This window comes from Oncorhynchus nerka, linkage group LG18, assembly GCF_034236695.1.
Source record: "Oncorhynchus nerka isolate Pitt River linkage group LG18, Oner_Uvic_2.0, whole genome shotgun sequence".
Taxonomy (NCBI): domain Eukaryota; kingdom Metazoa; phylum Chordata; class Actinopteri; order Salmoniformes; family Salmonidae; genus Oncorhynchus; species Oncorhynchus nerka.
Genome location: NC_088413.1, coordinates 3,178,861 through 3,197,311, shown reverse-complemented (window position 1 = coordinate 3,197,311; position 18,451 = coordinate 3,178,861). Strand labels below are relative to the sequence as shown.

Here is an 18,451-nt window from a genome sequence, read left to right as displayed (position 1 = left end):
ATAGTATGTAGTAGAACCATATCAATAACCATATCAGTGATACTGGTGATAGATGAGGTAGTTATATAGTATGTAGTAGAACAATATCAATAACCATATCAGTGATAGTGGTGATAGATGAGGTAGTTATATAGTATGTAGTAGAACAATATCAATAACCATATCAGTGATACTGGTGATAGATGAGGTAGTTACATAGTATGTAGTAGAACAATATCAATAACCATATCAGTGATAGTGGTGATAGATGAGGTAGTTATATAGTATGTAGTAGAACAATATCAATAACCATATCAGTGATAGTGGTGATAGATGAGGTAGTTATATAGTATGTAGTAGAACAATATCAATAACCATATCAGTGATAGTGGTGATAGATGAGGTAGTTATATAGTATGTAGAAGAACCATATCAATAACCATATCAGTGATACTGGTGATAGATGAGGTAGTTACATGTATACTATCAGTATAGGTAAAGTGGCTGAGCAGCAGGATACATTTTTTAAAGTAGCAACAACATATGGTGTGTGTTAGGAGAGAGTCATGTGACTAGAAGCACTGCAGACAGTGCTGATGACTGGGAACTCTCCGCCAATGATGAACTGGTCCGTCTGAACCACGCATGAACAAGGGAATCTATATTCAGAGAGCCTGTTTCTGTCCTGCCCTTGACTTTTGGTGCAGGGCATGTGTTGTCCATAGCTTCTTCGTAGCAAAACTCCCTGATCTTCTCAAAAATATCAGATTGTCAAGTTGTGTCCAGTCCAGATGGTGCTTGTACAGGCAGACCATCTATGGGAGGAAGGATGTCAGCGTTGTGCAGCAGCTGAAACCTGGTCCCGACTGAGTCCCAACGCTCCTTGGTGACAACAACACCAGGCTTCAGAGCATCAATGCTGTAAAACAGGAAATAACTAAACCAATTGAGAAGACATGACAACCTTGCATAACATCAATTCACCTCCCGAGTTTACATATGAAGAATAACCTCATACAATGCAATGAAAATGATATTCATCTGAAGTGCTGGTACTTCTTGATCTGTGGCAGTGGCCTGAAGAACGGAGTCAGGTGTTGTTGCCAGCCATAACTTTCCACCAGCACCGTACCATCCTCCAGTCCAACCAGCTGTGGGATGGTGACCCCTGTCACTGTGCTGTTCTTCACAACACCAGCAATCTCAGACAAAGTGTTAATGGGGATCCAACCAGGTAGACTAGCTGTTGTTATGGAGTCAGGGGATCTAACCAGGTAGACTAGCTGTTGTTATGGAGTCAGGGGATCTAACCAGGTAGACTAGCTGTTGTTATGGAGTCAGGGGATCTAACCAGGTAGACTAGCTGTTGTTATGGAGTCAGGGGATCCAACCAGGTAGACTAGCTGTTGTTATGGAGTAGGGGATCTAACCAGGTAGACTAGCTGTTGTTATGGGGTCAGCTAATGGGGATCCAACCAGGTAGACTAGCTGTTGTTATGGAGTCAGGGGATCTAACCAGGTAGACTAGCTGTTGTTATGGAGTCAGGGGATCAAACCAGGTAGACTAGCTGTTGTTATGGAGTCAGGGATCCAACCAGGTAGACTAGCTGTTGTTATGGAGTCAGGGGATCAAACCAGGTAGACTAGCTGTTGTTATGGAGTCAGGGGATCCAACCAGGTAGACTAGCTGTTGTTATGGAGTCAGGGGATCTAACCAGGTAGACTAGCTGTTGTTATGGAGTCAGGGGATCAAACCAGGTAGACTAGCTGTTGTTATGGAGTCAGGGATCCAACCAGGTAGACTAGCTGTTGTTATGGAGTCAGGGGATCAAACCAGGTAGACTAGCTGTTGTTATGGAGTCAGGGGATCCAACCAGGTAGACTAGCTGTTGTTATGGAGTCAGGGGATCCAACCAGGTAGACTAGCTGTTGTTATGGAGTCAGGGATCCAACCAGGTAGACTAGTTGTTGTTATGGAGTCAGCTAATGGGGATCCAACCAGGTAGACTAGCTGTTGTTATGGAGTCAGGGATCCATCCAGGTAGACTAGCTGTTGTTATGGAATCAGCTAACGGGGATCCAACCAGGTAGACTAGCTGTTGTTATGGAATCAGCTAACGGGGATCCAACCAGGTAGACTAGCTGTTGTTATGGAATCAGCTAATGGGGATCCAACCAGGTAGACTAGCTGTTGTTATGGAGTCAGGGGATCCAACCAGGTAGACTAGCTGTTGTTATGGAGTCAGGGGATCCAACCAGGTAGACTAGCTGTTGTTATGGTGTCAGGGGCTCCAACCAGGTAGACTAGCTGTTGTTATGGAGTCAGGGGATCCAACCAGGTAGACTAGCTGTTGTTATGGAGTCAGGGGCTCCAACCAGGTAGACTAGCTGTTGTTATGGAGTCAGGGGATCCAACCAGGTAGACTAGCTGTTGTTATGGAGTCAGGGGATCTAACCAGGTAGACTAGCTATTGTTATGGAGTCAGGGGATCCAACCAGGTAGACTAGCTGTTGTTATGGAGTCAGGGAATCCAACCAGGTAGACTAGCTGTTGTTATGGAGTCAGGGGATCCAACCAGGTAGACTAGCTGTTGTTATGGAGTCAGCTAATGGGGATCCAACCAGGTAGACTAGCTGTTGTTATGGAGTCAGGGGATCCAACCAGGTAGACTAGCTGTTGTTATGGAGTCAGGGGAACCAACCAGGTAGACTAGCTGTTGTTATGGAGTCAGCTAGTGGGGATCCAAATCAAATTAATAATATTGGACTGTGTATGTTTAAATGCAACAAGAAGTATCTGAACTCTGACCTCTGACAATAAAAGTGTTGTCATTGTTAATGGTTGTTCAATGTTCAGACATACTGTTCTGTTATTTCTTATTGTAGCTGAGTGAGCTGTGACTTACATCTAAAACAAGTCTCTCTGGGGAGAGAAAGGCGGGGACTTCTTCCTCTAAAATGAGTCTCTCTGGGGAGAGAGAGGAGGGGACCACTGCCTCTAAAATGAGTCTCTCTGGGGAAAGAGAGGAGGGGAACACTGGTTCTAAAATGAGTCTCTCTGGGGAGAGAAAGGAGGGGACCACTGCCTCTAAAATGAGTCTCTCTGGGGAGAGAGAGGAGGGAACCACTGCCTCTAAAATGAGTCTCTCTGGGGAGAGAGAGGGGGGGACCACTGCCTCTAAAATGACTCAAGACACCAGTTCAAAGAGGTAAGAGATTAATTGCAAAATATACATTGCTATTAAAAAAATCAAACTAATGAAAAGTGATCCCAAATTATATGGAATGTAGATCTACATAATTAATTTAAAATACCAAACATGGATTTACCAATTGCAGACTGTAGCTTTAACAGAAACATCAGGACTTCTAGAAGTTCTACCAAACAGTTGTTAAAATGAAGTAGATGAGGTATTAATGTAATATTGATGAGGTGATCTGTCTCCCTGTTTTGTTCAGTGTCCAGAAGCCCAGAGCAGAGTCACCTACAACCAGCCTGCTATCAATGAAGAGTGATCAGCCACCTGCTTTCAGCCAGGAACCATTACCAGATGACAATAAGGAAGTGGAGAGTTTGGACAGTGAGGATGTATTAAAGATCACACACAACCTTCAGGACAGAAGAAGTAAGACTGTGTTTCATATAATATTACACAGAATGGTACAAAGGCCCTTATAAAACACACAAACTTATGAGTCCCAACTCTCATTTTCATACAGGTCAATCTCTGCTGACAGTCCAACAAGACGTTAAGGCTAAACTGAAACACAAGTATCAACACATATCTGAAGGAATTGGACACCATGGAAACCAAAGTCTGTTCAAGGACATCTACACAGAGCTCTACATCACAGAGGGTGGAAGTGGAGGGCTCAATAATGAACATGAGGTTAGACAGATAGAGATGGCATCCAAGAAACAAACCACACAAGAGACACCAAATAAAAGCAACGACATCTTCAAGCCTTTACCTGGACAAGACAAACCTATCAGAACTGTGCTGACCAAAGGAATCGCAGGCATTGGAAAAACAGTCTCTGTGCAGAAGTTCATCCTTGACTGGGCAGAGGGAAAAGCAAATCAGGACGTTCATTTCATGTTTCCTCTTCCTTTCCGTGATCTGAACCTGAAAAAGGACCAATACAGTCTGATGCAACTTCTTTCCCACTACTTCTCAGAGCTGAAAGAGATTGACAGCATTGAAGATGGTGAAACCAAAACTGTTTTCATTTTTGATGGTCTGGATGAGTGTCGACTTCCTCTAGACTTCAAAAACAATGAGAAGTGCTGTGATGTCACGGAGCCAACCTCAGTGGACGTGCTGCTGACAAATCTCATCAAGGGGAATCTGCTTCCCTCTGCTCTCCTCTGGATAACCTCAAGGCCTGCAGCAGCCAATCAGATCCCTCCTGAGTGTGTTGACCAGATCACAGAGGTACGAGGGTTCAATGATCCACAGAAGGAGGAGTACTTCAGGAAGAAAATCACAGATCAGAATCTGGCCAATGAAATCATCAAACACATGAAGACATCAAGGAGCCTCCACATCATGTGCCACATGCCAGTCTTCTGTTGGATATCAGCCACTGTCCTTGAGATGATTCTGAAAGAGGTAGAGAAGGATGAAGTCCCCAAAACTCTGACCCAGATGTACTCACACTTCATGATCCAAATCATTGTGAAGAACAGGAAGTATAACAAAGCCACAGAGACAAACCCAAAGGAACTGTCTCAGTCAGACAAAGAGATGATCCTTAAACTGGCAAAGCTGGCTTTCCAACAGCTGCAGAAGGGCAACCTGATCTTTTATGAGGAGGACCTGAGAGAGTGTGGCCTTGATGTCACAGAGGCATCAGAGTACTCAGCATTGTGTACAGAGATCTTTAAAGAAGAATCTGGGCTGTACCAAGACAAGGTCTACAGCTTTGTGCATCTGAGCATTCAGGAGTTTCTAGCAGCAGTGCATGCTTTAGAATCATGTCTGGGCAAGAAGGAAAATGTTTTCTCCCCCAAAGCAGTCACTAAGCGTCAAGGTTACTATGAAAACAGCCGATTCAAATTCTGGTCATGCAAGTTGAAGCCTGACAAGTTAACGTCAATCGATGATAATAATTCCGATGATGATGATTCCGATGAAGACAAAAAGGATGACAATGATGAAGAGGAGTCAATCCAGTTGTCTGACTTACACAGGAGAGCAGTGGACCAGGCCTTGAAGAGTGAGATTGGACACCTGGACCTGTTCCTCTGCTTCCTTCTGGGTCTCTCACTGGAGTCCAATCAGAATCTGTTACGAGGCCTTCTGACACAGACAGGATGTACCACACAGACCAATGAGGAAACAGTTGAGAGAACAGTCAGGTACCTTACAGACAACATCAACCAGGAATCCTCACCAGAAAGGATCATCAACTTGTTCCACTGTCTGAATGAACTTGATGCCAATTCTCTAGTTGAAGACATGCAGACCTCCCTGCGATCAGGAACTCTTTCAGAAACAGAGCTAAAACCTGACCAATGTTCAGCCCTAGCCTACCTGTTACTGATGTCAGAGGAGGTGCTGGAGGAGTTTGACCTGAAGACATACAACACATCAGAGGAAGGTTATCAGAGGTTGCTGCCGGTAGTGAAAACCTGCAAGAGAGCACTGTAAGTTCTGTTATTGAGTTGATGTTTACAGTATCATTATAATGAAGGATTTGTATATCTAACAGACTATATCCTCTCTTCAGACTAGCTGGCTGTAAACTCACATATAAATCCTGTGAGACTCTGGCCTCAGCTCTGCAGACACCAAACTCCCCCCTGAGAGAACTGGACCTCAGCTACAATGACCTGGGAGACAGAGGAGTGGAGCTGCTCTGTGTTGGACTAACCAGTCCACTCTGCAACATACAGACACTAGTGTGAGTTAAATAACTTGACAATGAGTTATTATGTGTGTTTGAACATTTGTTAATCCTGTGCTCTTCTGCCCTCTAGTCTGGGTCAGTGTGGTCTGACAGAGGGTACCTGTTCTGATCTGGCCTCAGTCCTGAGTTCACCCAGCTCACAACTGAAACAACTGGAGCTGAGAGACAATGACCTGCAGGACTCAGGAGTTACATTGCTGTCTGCTGGACTGAAGGATCCAGACTGTAAACTACACACACTGGGGTAAGTACAGCTGTTTCAGTCAGGTTGGTACTGAGCTGAGTTACACTGCTGTCTGCTGGACTGGAGGATCCAGACTGTAAACTACACACACTGGGATAAGTACAGCTGTTTCAGTCAGGTTGGTACTGAGCTGAGTTACACTGCTGTCTGCTGGACTGGAGGATCCAGACTGTAAACTACACACACTGGGATAAGTACAGCTGTTTCAGTCAGGTTGGTACTGAGCTGAGTTACACTGCTGTCTGCTGGACTGGAGGATCCAGACTGTAAACTACACACACTGGGGTAAGTACAGCTGTTTCAGTCAGGTCGGTAATGAGCTTATTAAAACTAATTCTCAGATAATCTTATTTTTTATCACATTGTTTGTGTCATGGACAAATGTATGGGTGTCCTACAAGATGATTGACACCAGTACATCAACCTAGACAGCTGTTGTGTGTCTCTCTGTAGGCTGTCTGGCTGTCTGGTCACAGAGGAGGGCTGTGCTGCTCTGTCTTCAGCTCTGAGGTCAAACCCCTCCCTCCTGAAAGAGCTGGACCTGAGCTACAATCACCCAGGAGACTCTGCAGGGGGACTGCTTTCAGCTGCTCTGGTGGATCCCACATATAAACTGATGAAGCTGAAGTAAGTCAGAATAGATGTCCTGATAGTGTGAGCAGCGGTTGTGTCATATGTAGTGTAGTAGGGTCAGTAACATGAGGACATGATGGTAGAATTAAGGGGAAGTTCACCCAGCAGGCTGAGCACTCCAACACAGCATACATCATCACCACATGAATACTCTTCTTCTGCATCTCTGATATCCTGTTGGAATTGTACTCTATTCTGTATGCAGTAGGTGGGATAGAATACCTGTATGTCTCTAGTAATGAATTGTACTCCGTTCTGTATGCAGTAGGTAGGATAGAATACCTGTATGTCTCTAGTAATGAACTGTACTCCGTTCTGTATGCAGTAGGTGGGATAGAATACCTGTATGTCTCTAGTAATGAATTGTACTCCGTTCTGTATGCAGTAGGTAGGATAGTATACCTGTATGTCTCTAGTAATGAATTGTACTCCGTTCTGTATGCAGTAGGTAGGATAGAATACCTGTATGTCTCTAGTAATGAATTGTACTCTGTTCTGTATGCAGTAGGTAGGATAGAATACCTGTATGTCTCTAGTAATGAATTGTACTCTGTTCTGTATGCAGTAGGTAGGATATAATACCTGTATGTCTCTAGTAATGAACTGTACTCTGTTCTGTATGCAGTAGGTAGGATAGAATACCTGTATGTCTCTAGTAATGAATTGTACTCCGTTCTGTATGCAGTAGGTAGGATAGTAATGAACTGGGATAGTGCACCAGAACACAACAATATGGTTTAAATGTTGACTGCTTTATTAGGTCTTTGTCAGTCAATAACCTGTTTCTCCTACAGTGTGGATCATGGTGGAGAGTGCAGGCTGAAATCAGGGCTGAGGAAATGTAAGTCTCTTCAATCCTAATTAACTGTATATTCAGAACTATAGTAACATAGTAACTAATCAATACTTGTTCTGTTCCGACAAAACAACATTTTATGTGAAGATGTGGTTTGATTAAACTCTCCTTTTATCTACAGATGCCTGTCATCTCACCCTGGACCCAAATACAGCAAACCCAAACCTGAGACTGTCTGAGGGGAACAGGAAGGTGACACGGGTGTTGAAGGAGCAGCATTATGAAGACCATCCAGACAGATTTGATTGTCATTGCCAAGTTGTCTGCAGTGAAGTCATTTCTGGAGGTCGTTATTACTGGGAGGTGGAGAGAGATGGTGACATGGCTGACATTGGTGTCGTGTACAAAGGAATGAAGAGGAAGGGACGGGAGGATGACAGTTGGATTGGACTCAATAGGAAGTCCTGGTGTTTATACTGCTATGATAGTGCTTATGAATTTATCCATGCTGGAGTCAGCAGATCCATCTCTGGTCGTTATTCTAACAGAGTTGGAGTGTATCTGGACTGGCCAGCTGGTACTTTGTCCTTCTATAGTGTGTCCTCCTCTGGTACACTGACACACCTTCACACAGAACACACCACATTCACTGAACCCCTCTATCCTGGATTTGGGGTTTACTCCTCCTCCTCAGTGACCCTGTGTCAGATAGATGACCAACACATTCAGAGGTGAGTCAAATAGCAATGTTTCTTCATTTGTTTCCTCTGGAATCATTTCTACAATTACATTAGTAGTAGTTGTGTGTTTTAATGTGTTCTGTTGGACCTACAGACAGTTAGATTAGTAGTAGTGGTGTGTTTTAATGGGTTCTGTTGGACCTACAGACAGTTAGATTAGTAGTAGTGGTGTGTTTTAATGTGTTCTGTTGGACCTACAGACAGTTAGATTAGTAGTGGTGTGTTTTAATGTGTTCTGTTGGACCTACAGACAGTTAGATGTGGCACAAGCTCAGTGTTTTATGAGGGGACGTATGTGTGTGGAGGTTGATACCTGGTGACTTCACATCTCTAGGGGGGTGTAACTCATGATACCTGGTGACTTCACATCTCTAGGGGAGAATGTAACTCATGATACCTTGTGACTTCACATCTCTAGGGGGTGTAACTCATGATACCTGGTGACTTCACATCTCTAGGGGGTATTAACTCATGATACCTTGTGACTTCATCTCTAGGGGGGTATTAACTCATGATACCTGGTGACTTCATCTCTAGGGGGGAATGTAACTCATGATACCTGGTGACTTCATCTCTAGGGGGGAATGTAACTCATGATACCTGGTGACTTCACATCTCTAGGGGGGTATGTAACTCATGATACCTGGTGACTTCACATCTCTAGGGGGGAATGTAACTCATGATACCTGGTGACTTCACATCTCTAGGGGGGAATGTAACTCAGGATACCTGGTGACTTCATCTCTAGGGGGGAATGTAACTCATGATACCTGGTGACGTCATCTCTAGGGGGGTATTAACTCATGATACCTTGTGACTTCATCTCTAGGGGGGAATGTAACTCATGATACCTGGTGACTTCACATCTCTAGGGGGGAATGTAACTCATGATACCTGGTGACTTCATCTCTAGGGGGGAATGTAACTCAGGATACCTGGTGACTTCACATCTCTAGGGGGGAATGTAACTCAGGATACCTGGTGACTTCACATCTCTAGGGGGGAATTTAACTCATGATACCTGGTGACTTCATCTCTAGGGGGGAATGTAACTCATGATACCTGGTGACTTCATCTCTAGGGGGGAATGTAACTCATGATACCTGGTGACTTCATCTCTAGGGGGGTATGTAACTCATGATACCTGGTGACTTCATCTCTAGGGGGGAATGTAACTCATGATACCTGGTGACTTCAGGGGGAATGTAACTCATACCTGGTGACTTCATCTCTAGGGGGGAATGTAACTCATGATACCTGGTGACTTCATCTCTAGGGGGGAATGTAACTCATGATACCTGGTGACTTCACATCTCTAGGGGGGTATGTAACTCATGATACCTGGTGACTTCATCTCTAGGGGGGAATGTAACTCATGATACCTGGTGACTTCATCTCTAGGGGGGGATGTAACTCATGATACCTGGTGACTTTATCTCTAGGGGGGAATGTAACTCATGATACCTGGTGACTTCATCTCTAGGGGGGAATGTAACTCATGATACCTGGTGACTTCATCTCTAGGGGGGTATGTAACTCATGATACCTGGTGACTTCATCTCTAGGGGGGAATGTAACTCATGATACCTGGTGACTTCATCTCTAGGGCGGAATGTAACTCATACCTGGTGACTTCATCTCTAGGGGGGAATGTAACTCATGATACCTGGTGACTTCACATCTATAAGCAATGTCCACCTGAGGGATCCTGAGTGTCGCAGACCAGGGTTCGATCCCGGGCTGTATCGCAACCGGCCGTGAGGGCGGCGCACAATTGGCCTAGCGTTGTCCGGGTTAGGGGAGGGTCTGGGGTAGGGGAGGGTTTGGCTGGGGTAGGGGAGGGTCTGAGGTATGGGAGGGTTTGGCTGGTGTAGGGGAGGTTCTGGGGTAGGGGAGGATCTGGCTGGGGTAGGGAAGGTTCTGGGGTAGGGGAGGGTCTGGCTGGGGTAGGGGAGGCTCTGGGGTAGGGGAGGGTCTGGGGTAGGGGAGGGTCTGGCTGGGGTAGGGGAGGCTCTGGGGTAGGGGAGGGTCTGGATGGGGTAGGGGAGGCTCTGGCTGGGGTAGGGAATGTTCTGGGGTAGGGGAGGGTCTGGGGTAGGGGATGCTCTGGCTGGGGTAGTGGAGGGTCTGGGATAGGGAGGTTCTGGGGTAGGGGAGGGTCTGGGGTAGGGGAGGATCTGGCTGGGGTAGGGAGGCTCTGGGGTAGGGGATGCTCTGGCTGGGGTAGGGAAGGGTCTGGGGTAGGAGAGGTTCTGGGATAGGGGAGGGTCTGGGGCAGGGGAGGTTCTGGGGTAGGGGAGGGTCTGGGGGTAGGGTTGGTTCTGGGGTAGGGGAGGTTCTGGGTTAGGGAAAGGTCTGGGGTAGGGGAGGTTCTGGGGTAGGGGAGGTTCTGGGGTAGGGGGGTCTGGGGTAGGGTTGGTTCTGGGGTAGGGGAGGTTCTGGGATAGGGAGGTTCTGAGTTAGGGAAAGGTCTGGGGTAGGGAGGTTCTGGGGTAGGGGAGCTTCTGGGGTAGGGGAGGGTCTGGGGTAGGGGATGTTCCGGGGTAGGGGAAGGTCTGGGGTAGGGGAGGTTCTGGGGTAGGGGAGGGTCTGGGGTAGGGGAGGTTCTGTGGTAGGGGAGGTTCTGTGGTAGGTGAGGTTCTGGGGTAGGGAGGGTCTGGACTAGGGGGAGGTTCTGGCTGTTGTAGGCCGCCATTTTAAATAATATATTTTTCTTATTGTTCTTATCTTATTGACTTGCCTAGTTAAATAATAAAATAATAATATAACTAAATATAATATATTTATTTGAATCAGTCTATCCTTCTGCTTTACCAACACCAGAGACCATGGTGGAGAGAGTTGGACCAAGCCTGGACCTGAGAACACCAGAGACCATGGTGGAGAGAGTTGGACCAAGCCTGGACCTGAGAACACCAGAGACCATTGTGGAGAGAGTTGGACCAAGCCTGGACCTGAGAACACCAGAGACCATGTTGGAGAGATTTGGATCAAACCTGGACCTGAGGACACCAAAGACCATGGTGGAGAGTGTTGGACCAAGCCTGGACCTGAGGACACCAGAGACCATGGTGGAGAGTGTTGTATCAAGCCTGGACCTGAGGACACCAGAGACCATGGTGGAGAGTGTTGTATCAAGCCTGGACCTGAGAACACCAGAGACCATGGTGGAGAGTGTTGGATCAAGTCTGGACCTGAGAAATGTGAGTAAACTTAATTTAATTGTTTTAAAATCCAAATACGATGAAAGCAATCATTACACTTGATTCCCAGGCAAGGAACACAATCATGATCTATTTGGTCAAAACAAACTTAAAGGTATTGTCAGCGATATGACGTAGATGCCCAAAGTAAATGGCATTGTGGGTTGATTTCCGCAACAACTAAGAGCGTTGTAACACGATGCTAAACTTCTTGGCTGACACTCTGTTAGAGAGTGAAGAGAACATCCTAGGATCTACCAGAAATCAGACCCCAACATCTACAAAACATGGACCAGAACGATGTTGTTTCCTGCTTCCACAAACATTCATTAATATAACACTAATGTCAGATTATGGTATGCTAATGAGTGTACATTCTGAGACTGTTGCTTAGTTTTATTCATTTTATTACAAGTCTATTTAATAATTATTCATTCATTATTACATGAGATTGTCCATTTTAAATAACTACTTTTGACTTCAGGGATTCCTCAGAGCTGTAAGACTTGTGACCATGTTGAGGTAAGTCATCATGTCAATTCTTATTTTTACATACCTGCAGGAATCAGGCACAGTCTCAAAGCCAGGTGTGTACTGACCAACCATTCATCCTGGGATATAGACAGTCCTGTTTTCTGCTTTAGTAATATAAACACAGTCTCAAAGCCAGGTGTGTAGTGACCAACCATTCATCCTGGGATATAGACAGTCCTGTGTTCTGCTTGTAGGCATGCAGGACTTTAGCTGTTGTCATATTTTGTCTTTAGACAGTTTAATTGACATCACCAGCATTCCATGTAACATTGAATAAATATATTTGATGAGTTACTTTGGTAATGGGCCAGTTTCCCGGAAACAGATTAAGTCTAGTCCTGGACCTTAAAGAACTCTCTATTGAAACTTCCATTGAGCATGCTTTTTAGTCCAGCACTAGACTCAATCTGTGTCCAGGAAACAGGCCCCATATGTATTACTGACATGCTTGTCCTTGTTCAGGACTCCACACACTGGCTTCAGATTGAACCCTTGACTTCCACTGCCCAGGGAGTGACAATGTTCAGGTAAAATAACTACTTTTAACATTTCATTCCACTTGCTAGTGTCTTTCCCCATTACCTTTGGGAATAGTCTTCTCATCCAACCTCTCCATTTGACCATTGACCCTCTCGACCATATCTTGTTGTTGGCCTCAGACACAAGACACCCAAAGGGAGTTATGAGTGCACAGTGTCTGGGCTCCGCTGGCTGTGTGAGAGAGATGTCATTCTGAAGTATCACTTCAGGAACTGGGAACCCTACAGTCAACTTCTGAAAGACATGCAGTACACACAAGGTGGTCCATTGCTGGACATCACTATGGAGTTAGGTGAACTGGAGGAAGTTCATCTGCCACACTTTGTCTGTTTAGGTAAAACCATATAGAAATAGTATTCAGAAAGACATTTCCATGTAACTGAGTTTCACTTCCTGAATTAATGAATTCATTATTCTGGGAGTTTGAGTTTACTGTGATCTGGTACTGCATATTCTTTGTTTTTTTTAAATAATGAATAATTCAATATTTGTCTTTCTGTCTCCTTTGTATTGTGTTGTTCAGGGACCAACCCTTCCTTGAGGAATGAGATGAAGATTCTTCATGTAGAGGAACATGGAGTGTCTTTAGAGGAAGTGCATGAGGTCACCAGATTCCATGTTAAGATTCTCCATCCCAAATTCTCACCTATCTCTGTTATACTGAGATTACTGTCTTGGAACGTAGATGTCCACTGTGATGTGGTCCTCTACATGGCAGTAAAGAGGTCAACAGTCATTTCAAGGCTGTACCTGCTCCTCAGAAACTCCAGTCAGAAAGAGGTGAGCCACTATCACTGAAGTGACAACAGGATGTTGAAACCTACTGAAGGAAAGCTGATAGTTTGTTGAAAATCTCTAGATTACAAAGACAACATGCAGCTCTGTGAGAAATCTATTTCTGTCTCGTTCATTTGAAGAGCCAGTAGACGGCACTCTTCCCTCTGGTCGAAGGAGAACCCAATGCCCGGGGCAGTGAAGGGGACATTGCCCTGAGTAGGGTGCTGTCTTTCAGATGGCATGTTAAACAGGTGTCCTCTCCCTGGTCACTGAAGATCCCATGGCACACATCGTAAGATTGGAGGTGTTAACCCCGGTGTCCTGGCTAAATTCCCAATCTGGCCCTCATACCATCATGGCTACCTAATCATCCCCAGCTTCCAATTGGCTCATTTTCCCCCTCTCCTCTGTAACTATTCTCCAGGTCATTGCTGTAAAAGACAATCTCTTCTCAGTCAACTTACCTGGTACACCTTTAAAATAATATCCTGGTAAAATAGGGATAGTAAAACAAAAGCATACTGTTACGAATCCCTTTTGGCCCGACAGTCTAGGGGGGAGGGTAATGAGACCCGTAACATAACTCATGCAAATTCTAGTAGTGACAAAGTAAAAGTGAGAACGAAATAACTATGACAACTGAAATCTACCGTCAAACTCAAGGTTTATTTGTAAACACACGGTAATGGGGGGGGGGGGGGGGGGGAGCAGGAAAAGGGGCTGAGCTGGACCCAAGGAAAGAAACAATAAGTATTAAAAAACACCCCTAAGCTAGACTAGCCTACTTTAACAGCTAACTAACTAACCAAAAATACAGTGGGTGGTCCGCCCAGTTCCAACTAGTGTATCTAACAAAGTCTACCTACGGGTAGTGTATGCCCATGGGCGACTTGTCTTGGTTTCCCCTTTTCCCACCAGCAAACAAACACAAACACCCTAACCAAAAACAATACTCACAGGTGAGGACAAAGTGCTATGGAGGTGCTCAAACAAAAGAGAGGTTAATACACAAAGAGAGAGTGAAACACAGAGACCTACAGACATGGCATTTACAGAGAGATTGAGCTCTAGAGCAAACAACTGACAGGGTTTTTAAACCAAGGGAAAGGAACTGTGATTGGGTAGGAAACAGGAGGAGGTGTGTCTTCTGATTGATGATTGGATTGTTGACTGATTGGGGAGTGATGATTTTCACCTGTGAGGGGAGAAGGAGAGAAAACAACACAGGATACATATACACACAGGATACCTGTATCTGTAACACATACACATTTTTTGTTGTTGACAAAAATGGGTTGCTCAGTGAGCTGCATGTTGTGTGAATTACGAGACTACATTGTTCTGACTGACTACTACATTGCTCATTTTGTAGGCTGTTCAGGAACGGGAGAAAAACCAGGTGTCCAAAGGATTTTCAGAATTCGTCCTGTCAAGTCCAAACGGGTCCTTAAAGCTGAACAGTTGGTTTGCGTTCAAGAATCCCCTCTCCACTTCCATCAATCCAGAGGTGTAGTTTTATCAGGCTGAGGACATGAATCTGTCATATTGTATATGAATAACTGGAATATCATTCTATTTCTCTCTCTCTTTCTCTGTCTGTTGTCTCAATCGTTGCACCATATGGCCTCCTACAGAAGATTCAGCTGTTACCTGCAGACACCACACCAAGCTGTTGTCAGATGATAATGGGAAACACAGGGGTTGACATTGAGATGGAGTTAATCGGGGATGATGAGAGGACAGTATGGAAATCAGTGTTATCAAAAGGTAAGAAATACTATACATGAACAGTATGTCAATCATCAATGTCCTTTTCTAACAGATGCTATTAAAATCTTTTATGATATTTTCTATTGTTTGTTTTTCAGATGTGTACAGCAACGACTCTCATCCAACATGTAGGTTTGTTTTTGTGGACGAGTTTTATAAAAGGGGTTATAGAGCTAACGTCTCTTCAAGTTGGGATGAAGGACACTGATGAAGGTCTTCATGAGTCATGTTCAGTGGGGTGATGAAGGTCGTCATGTTCAGTGGGGTGATGAAGGTGTAATGATATAAATACTTACAAAGGCACTGTATATGAGGCCTTGTCTTTGTAGAAAGTTGAATCTGTGCTTGAAATGCGATACTTGACTGAGGGACCTTCCAGATGTTGTATGTATGGGGGACCGGTCCAATTTGACATTACAGAGTATTTTCAGTCGACTGTTGACAAAACATTACAATTGAATCCATCTTAATCCCACTATGTAACACAATAGAGAAATACAATCGTGTCAGCCAGAGTAGGCGTCAATTCCAAATGAGTCAATTCAGGAAGTAAACTGAAATTCCAATTCAATAACTGGAAAAGGGCATCTACTTTTTACTCTGTGACTTCTCAATAAACCGAATAGGAATTTCATTTTTATTTTTTGACTGACTTCAATTGGAATTGCCTACAACCCTGGAGTCGGCTCTATTCAAGAAATGCCTATCAGAGGAATGGTAACTGGAGAGACTGCAAGATGTAGAAACAGCTGCTGTTAACCCTAAAACCATATTAATTGAATTGACCCCCCCCCCCCCTCAGCATTAATACTCCTTGGGATTCCTGCTGAGGAGTTTCTGAAGAAACACAGGGCTGAACTCATTCAGGGAGTCAAAAACCCAATGCCAATAGCAGATGATCTGTCATCAAAGTACATGATTGGTGATGAAGAGTACTCCAGAATAAAAGCTGAAACAACTGAACAGGAGCGAATGAGAGAACTACTGAACGCAGTCCTCCCTAAAGGACAAGAAGTGACGGGAGCTTGTCTCAAAGCTCTCAGTGAACATGAACACCATCTTGTTAAGTACTTGAGTGAATCTAGGTAAGACCATTTTCTTTTCTCCCTCCCTTGAATAAGTGGAATCATTAAATATAGGTCAAATAAAAACATAGCTACCCAGATCAAAGAGAGTCTTTTTCAGAATGGAACCATGTTTTTGTGTTGCTGCCTGTAATAAATGTGTCTTATCATAGGGCCATTATCTCATCATTATCTCAGGTGTATCATAGGACCATCATCACATCATTACCTCAGGTGTATCATAGGACCATCATCACATTATCTCAGGTGTATCATAGGACCATCATCACATCATTATCTCAGGTGTATCATAGGACCATCATCACATCATTACCTCAGGTGTATCATAGGACCATCATGACATTATCTCAGGTGTATCATAGGACCATGATCACATCATTATCTCAGGTGTATCACAGGACCATCATCACATCATTATCTCAGGTGTATCATACGTCCATCATCACATCATTATCTCAGGTATCTCACACCTCCTTCTTCTCCATACTTTCTGTTCTCTCTCTTCCCTTCTCCTCCATCCTCTGTCTTGTAGCACCTAATCTGAAGATGCTGAGGCCTGTCTCCTAGTCTTTGGACAAAGACACTTCTTCACCTAATCTGAAGATGCTGAGGCCTGTCTCCTAGTCTGTGGACAAAGACACTTCTTCACCTAATCTGAAGATGCTGAGGCCTGTCTTTTAGTTTGTGGACAAAGACACTTACATGATTGTAAGTGAAGACCCCCCCCCTGAAATTGATCAAAATTAATGGGAACATATTGGCACTGTACGAAACATATGCACGGTGTCCAATACCACTCAAATATACGCCATTGCATTCAAAGCTTATGGCAAATGTCATAGGGCAAATGCCAAGTGTCATACAGCAAAAATCCAAAAGATGGCGAGCTCGCTCCACCGTAGATTTTCATATTGCAAATGCACATCAAGTCAAGACCCAAGAGTCAAATTTTGATGTATCACCCCCCTAAAAAAGAGATTTCTGGACCGTTTTGTCAATTATACATGTATAAGAACTGTATGAACATACTTTTGTCATATTTTATTGTCATAATAAAAAAAAATTAAAAAATAAAAAATGTTTTACTTGTCCATAAGGCATATGTTTTGTCCATTTGCAATATGATTTCATAGGAAGTCAAAAATCGAAGTCAAAAGTCAGTGAACCATTGCCAAATGCCATAAGAAATGTCCAAATGCAATATGAAATCATTGAAACTGCCAAATCAGGATGTTATGTCCATTTGCCATGTACGATCATAAGAAGTCTGTTTCCAAACGCAAAGTCAGTGAATCATGTCCAAATGGCATTTATACTTTTAACGATTTTTTGAAAAACGTCCAACATGACCAGGGGCACCCCCTATTGGATGGTCACGGGTGGGGGGTGCTCCCTACCCTACTATAGACCCCTTGCTCCCCCCTAAAGGCATTTACAACCCATTTTAAAAATATGCTCCTGGTAACCCGTTCCATACACCAGGTGCACGCCTGTCCATATGCTTCAATGAGTGTATACCATCACGAATTTGACATGCTCAAAACTCCTGCAGAAATTCAAAATTGACTGGCCAGATGAACTCTGGATGGCCGGGCAGTGATCGTGGTTCCTCTCCATCGCTCTTTGGTGTTGATTTCAGAATGTCAATTTGGTGATGGTCTATCACTGTTTAAACATATTGCAAATGGACAAAAGTCAGCCAGAAAGTCTCCGTCCATCAGTCAATTAGATATCATTCTGAAACCAAACTGATACAAACTGACACCACACCCACTTTTTCCAACTCGTTTAGAAGCCAACTATCACATATTTTAGATCAGGGCCATAATACACAGCTCCTTCTGTTTAAAGAATAATAAAAACATAAAACGTTCTAGCTGCGTGTCCAGTTCCGACAGTATGTGTAGGCCTAGCTGAATCCCAAGTTTCAGCTCGATAGGTTATTTGGAGCCCGAGCAGTGATCTTAATTGGTGCTGAAAATCCATATTTTCCGGCTGTTGCTATGGGGTCCTTGAATGAGCTATCGGACAGAAACGTTGGGGTCCGTCTCTATGGGGTGAGGTGGTTTCAATGCACCAAGTCTTGCGACGCTGGGACTTTTCTAAATGTCATCATTTTCGTAATGGTCAAAATGAATTGAAGTTATTCCAAATGTACGAGGCTGTTTCTCAGTCTGAGAACCTTCCAGAGCCTCATAACTCACTGTGCACTATCATCTTGAGCTCCTGAACAGGTT

The 18,451-nt window shown here is 44.2% G+C and overlaps 1 protein-coding gene across 1 annotated transcript; it reads left to right on the top strand.

Moving 5' to 3' along the window:
• Positions 1-404: 404 nt before the first annotated feature.
• Positions 405-18,087, top strand: LOC135561707 (uncharacterized). The gene is made up of 19 exons (XM_065003446.1): positions 405-1,213; positions 2,866-3,188; positions 3,439-3,605; positions 3,700-5,629; positions 5,713-5,886; positions 5,963-6,136; positions 6,590-6,763; positions 7,564-7,610; positions 7,747-8,296; positions 11,102-11,508; positions 11,993-12,030; positions 12,505-12,569; positions 12,702-12,916; positions 13,106-13,362; positions 14,732-14,866; positions 14,994-15,126; positions 15,228-15,257; positions 15,932-16,214; positions 16,747-18,087. Exons 2-19 carry the CDS (start codon positions 2,938-2,940, stop codon positions 16,751-16,753), a joined length of 5,037 nt encoding a protein of 1,678 aa, XP_064859518.1. The 5' UTR covers positions 405-1,213; positions 2,866-2,937; the 3' UTR covers positions 16,754-18,087.
• The last annotated feature ends 364 nt before the right edge of the window (positions 18,088-18,451 follow it).

Coding starts and splice junctions, on each gene's coding strand:
- LOC135561707 (XM_065003446.1), top strand. CDS start 2,938: ATGAGTCTCTCTGGGGAGAGAGAGGAGGGGACCACTGCCTCTAAAATG. Junction 8,297..11,101: donor GATGACCAACACATTCAGAG/GTGAGTCAAATA, acceptor TATTTGAATCAG/TCTATCCTTCTGCTTTACCA. Junction 12,570..12,701: donor CAGGGAGTGACAATGTTCAG/GTAAAATAACTA, acceptor TGTTGGCCTCAG/ACACAAGACACCCAAAGGGA.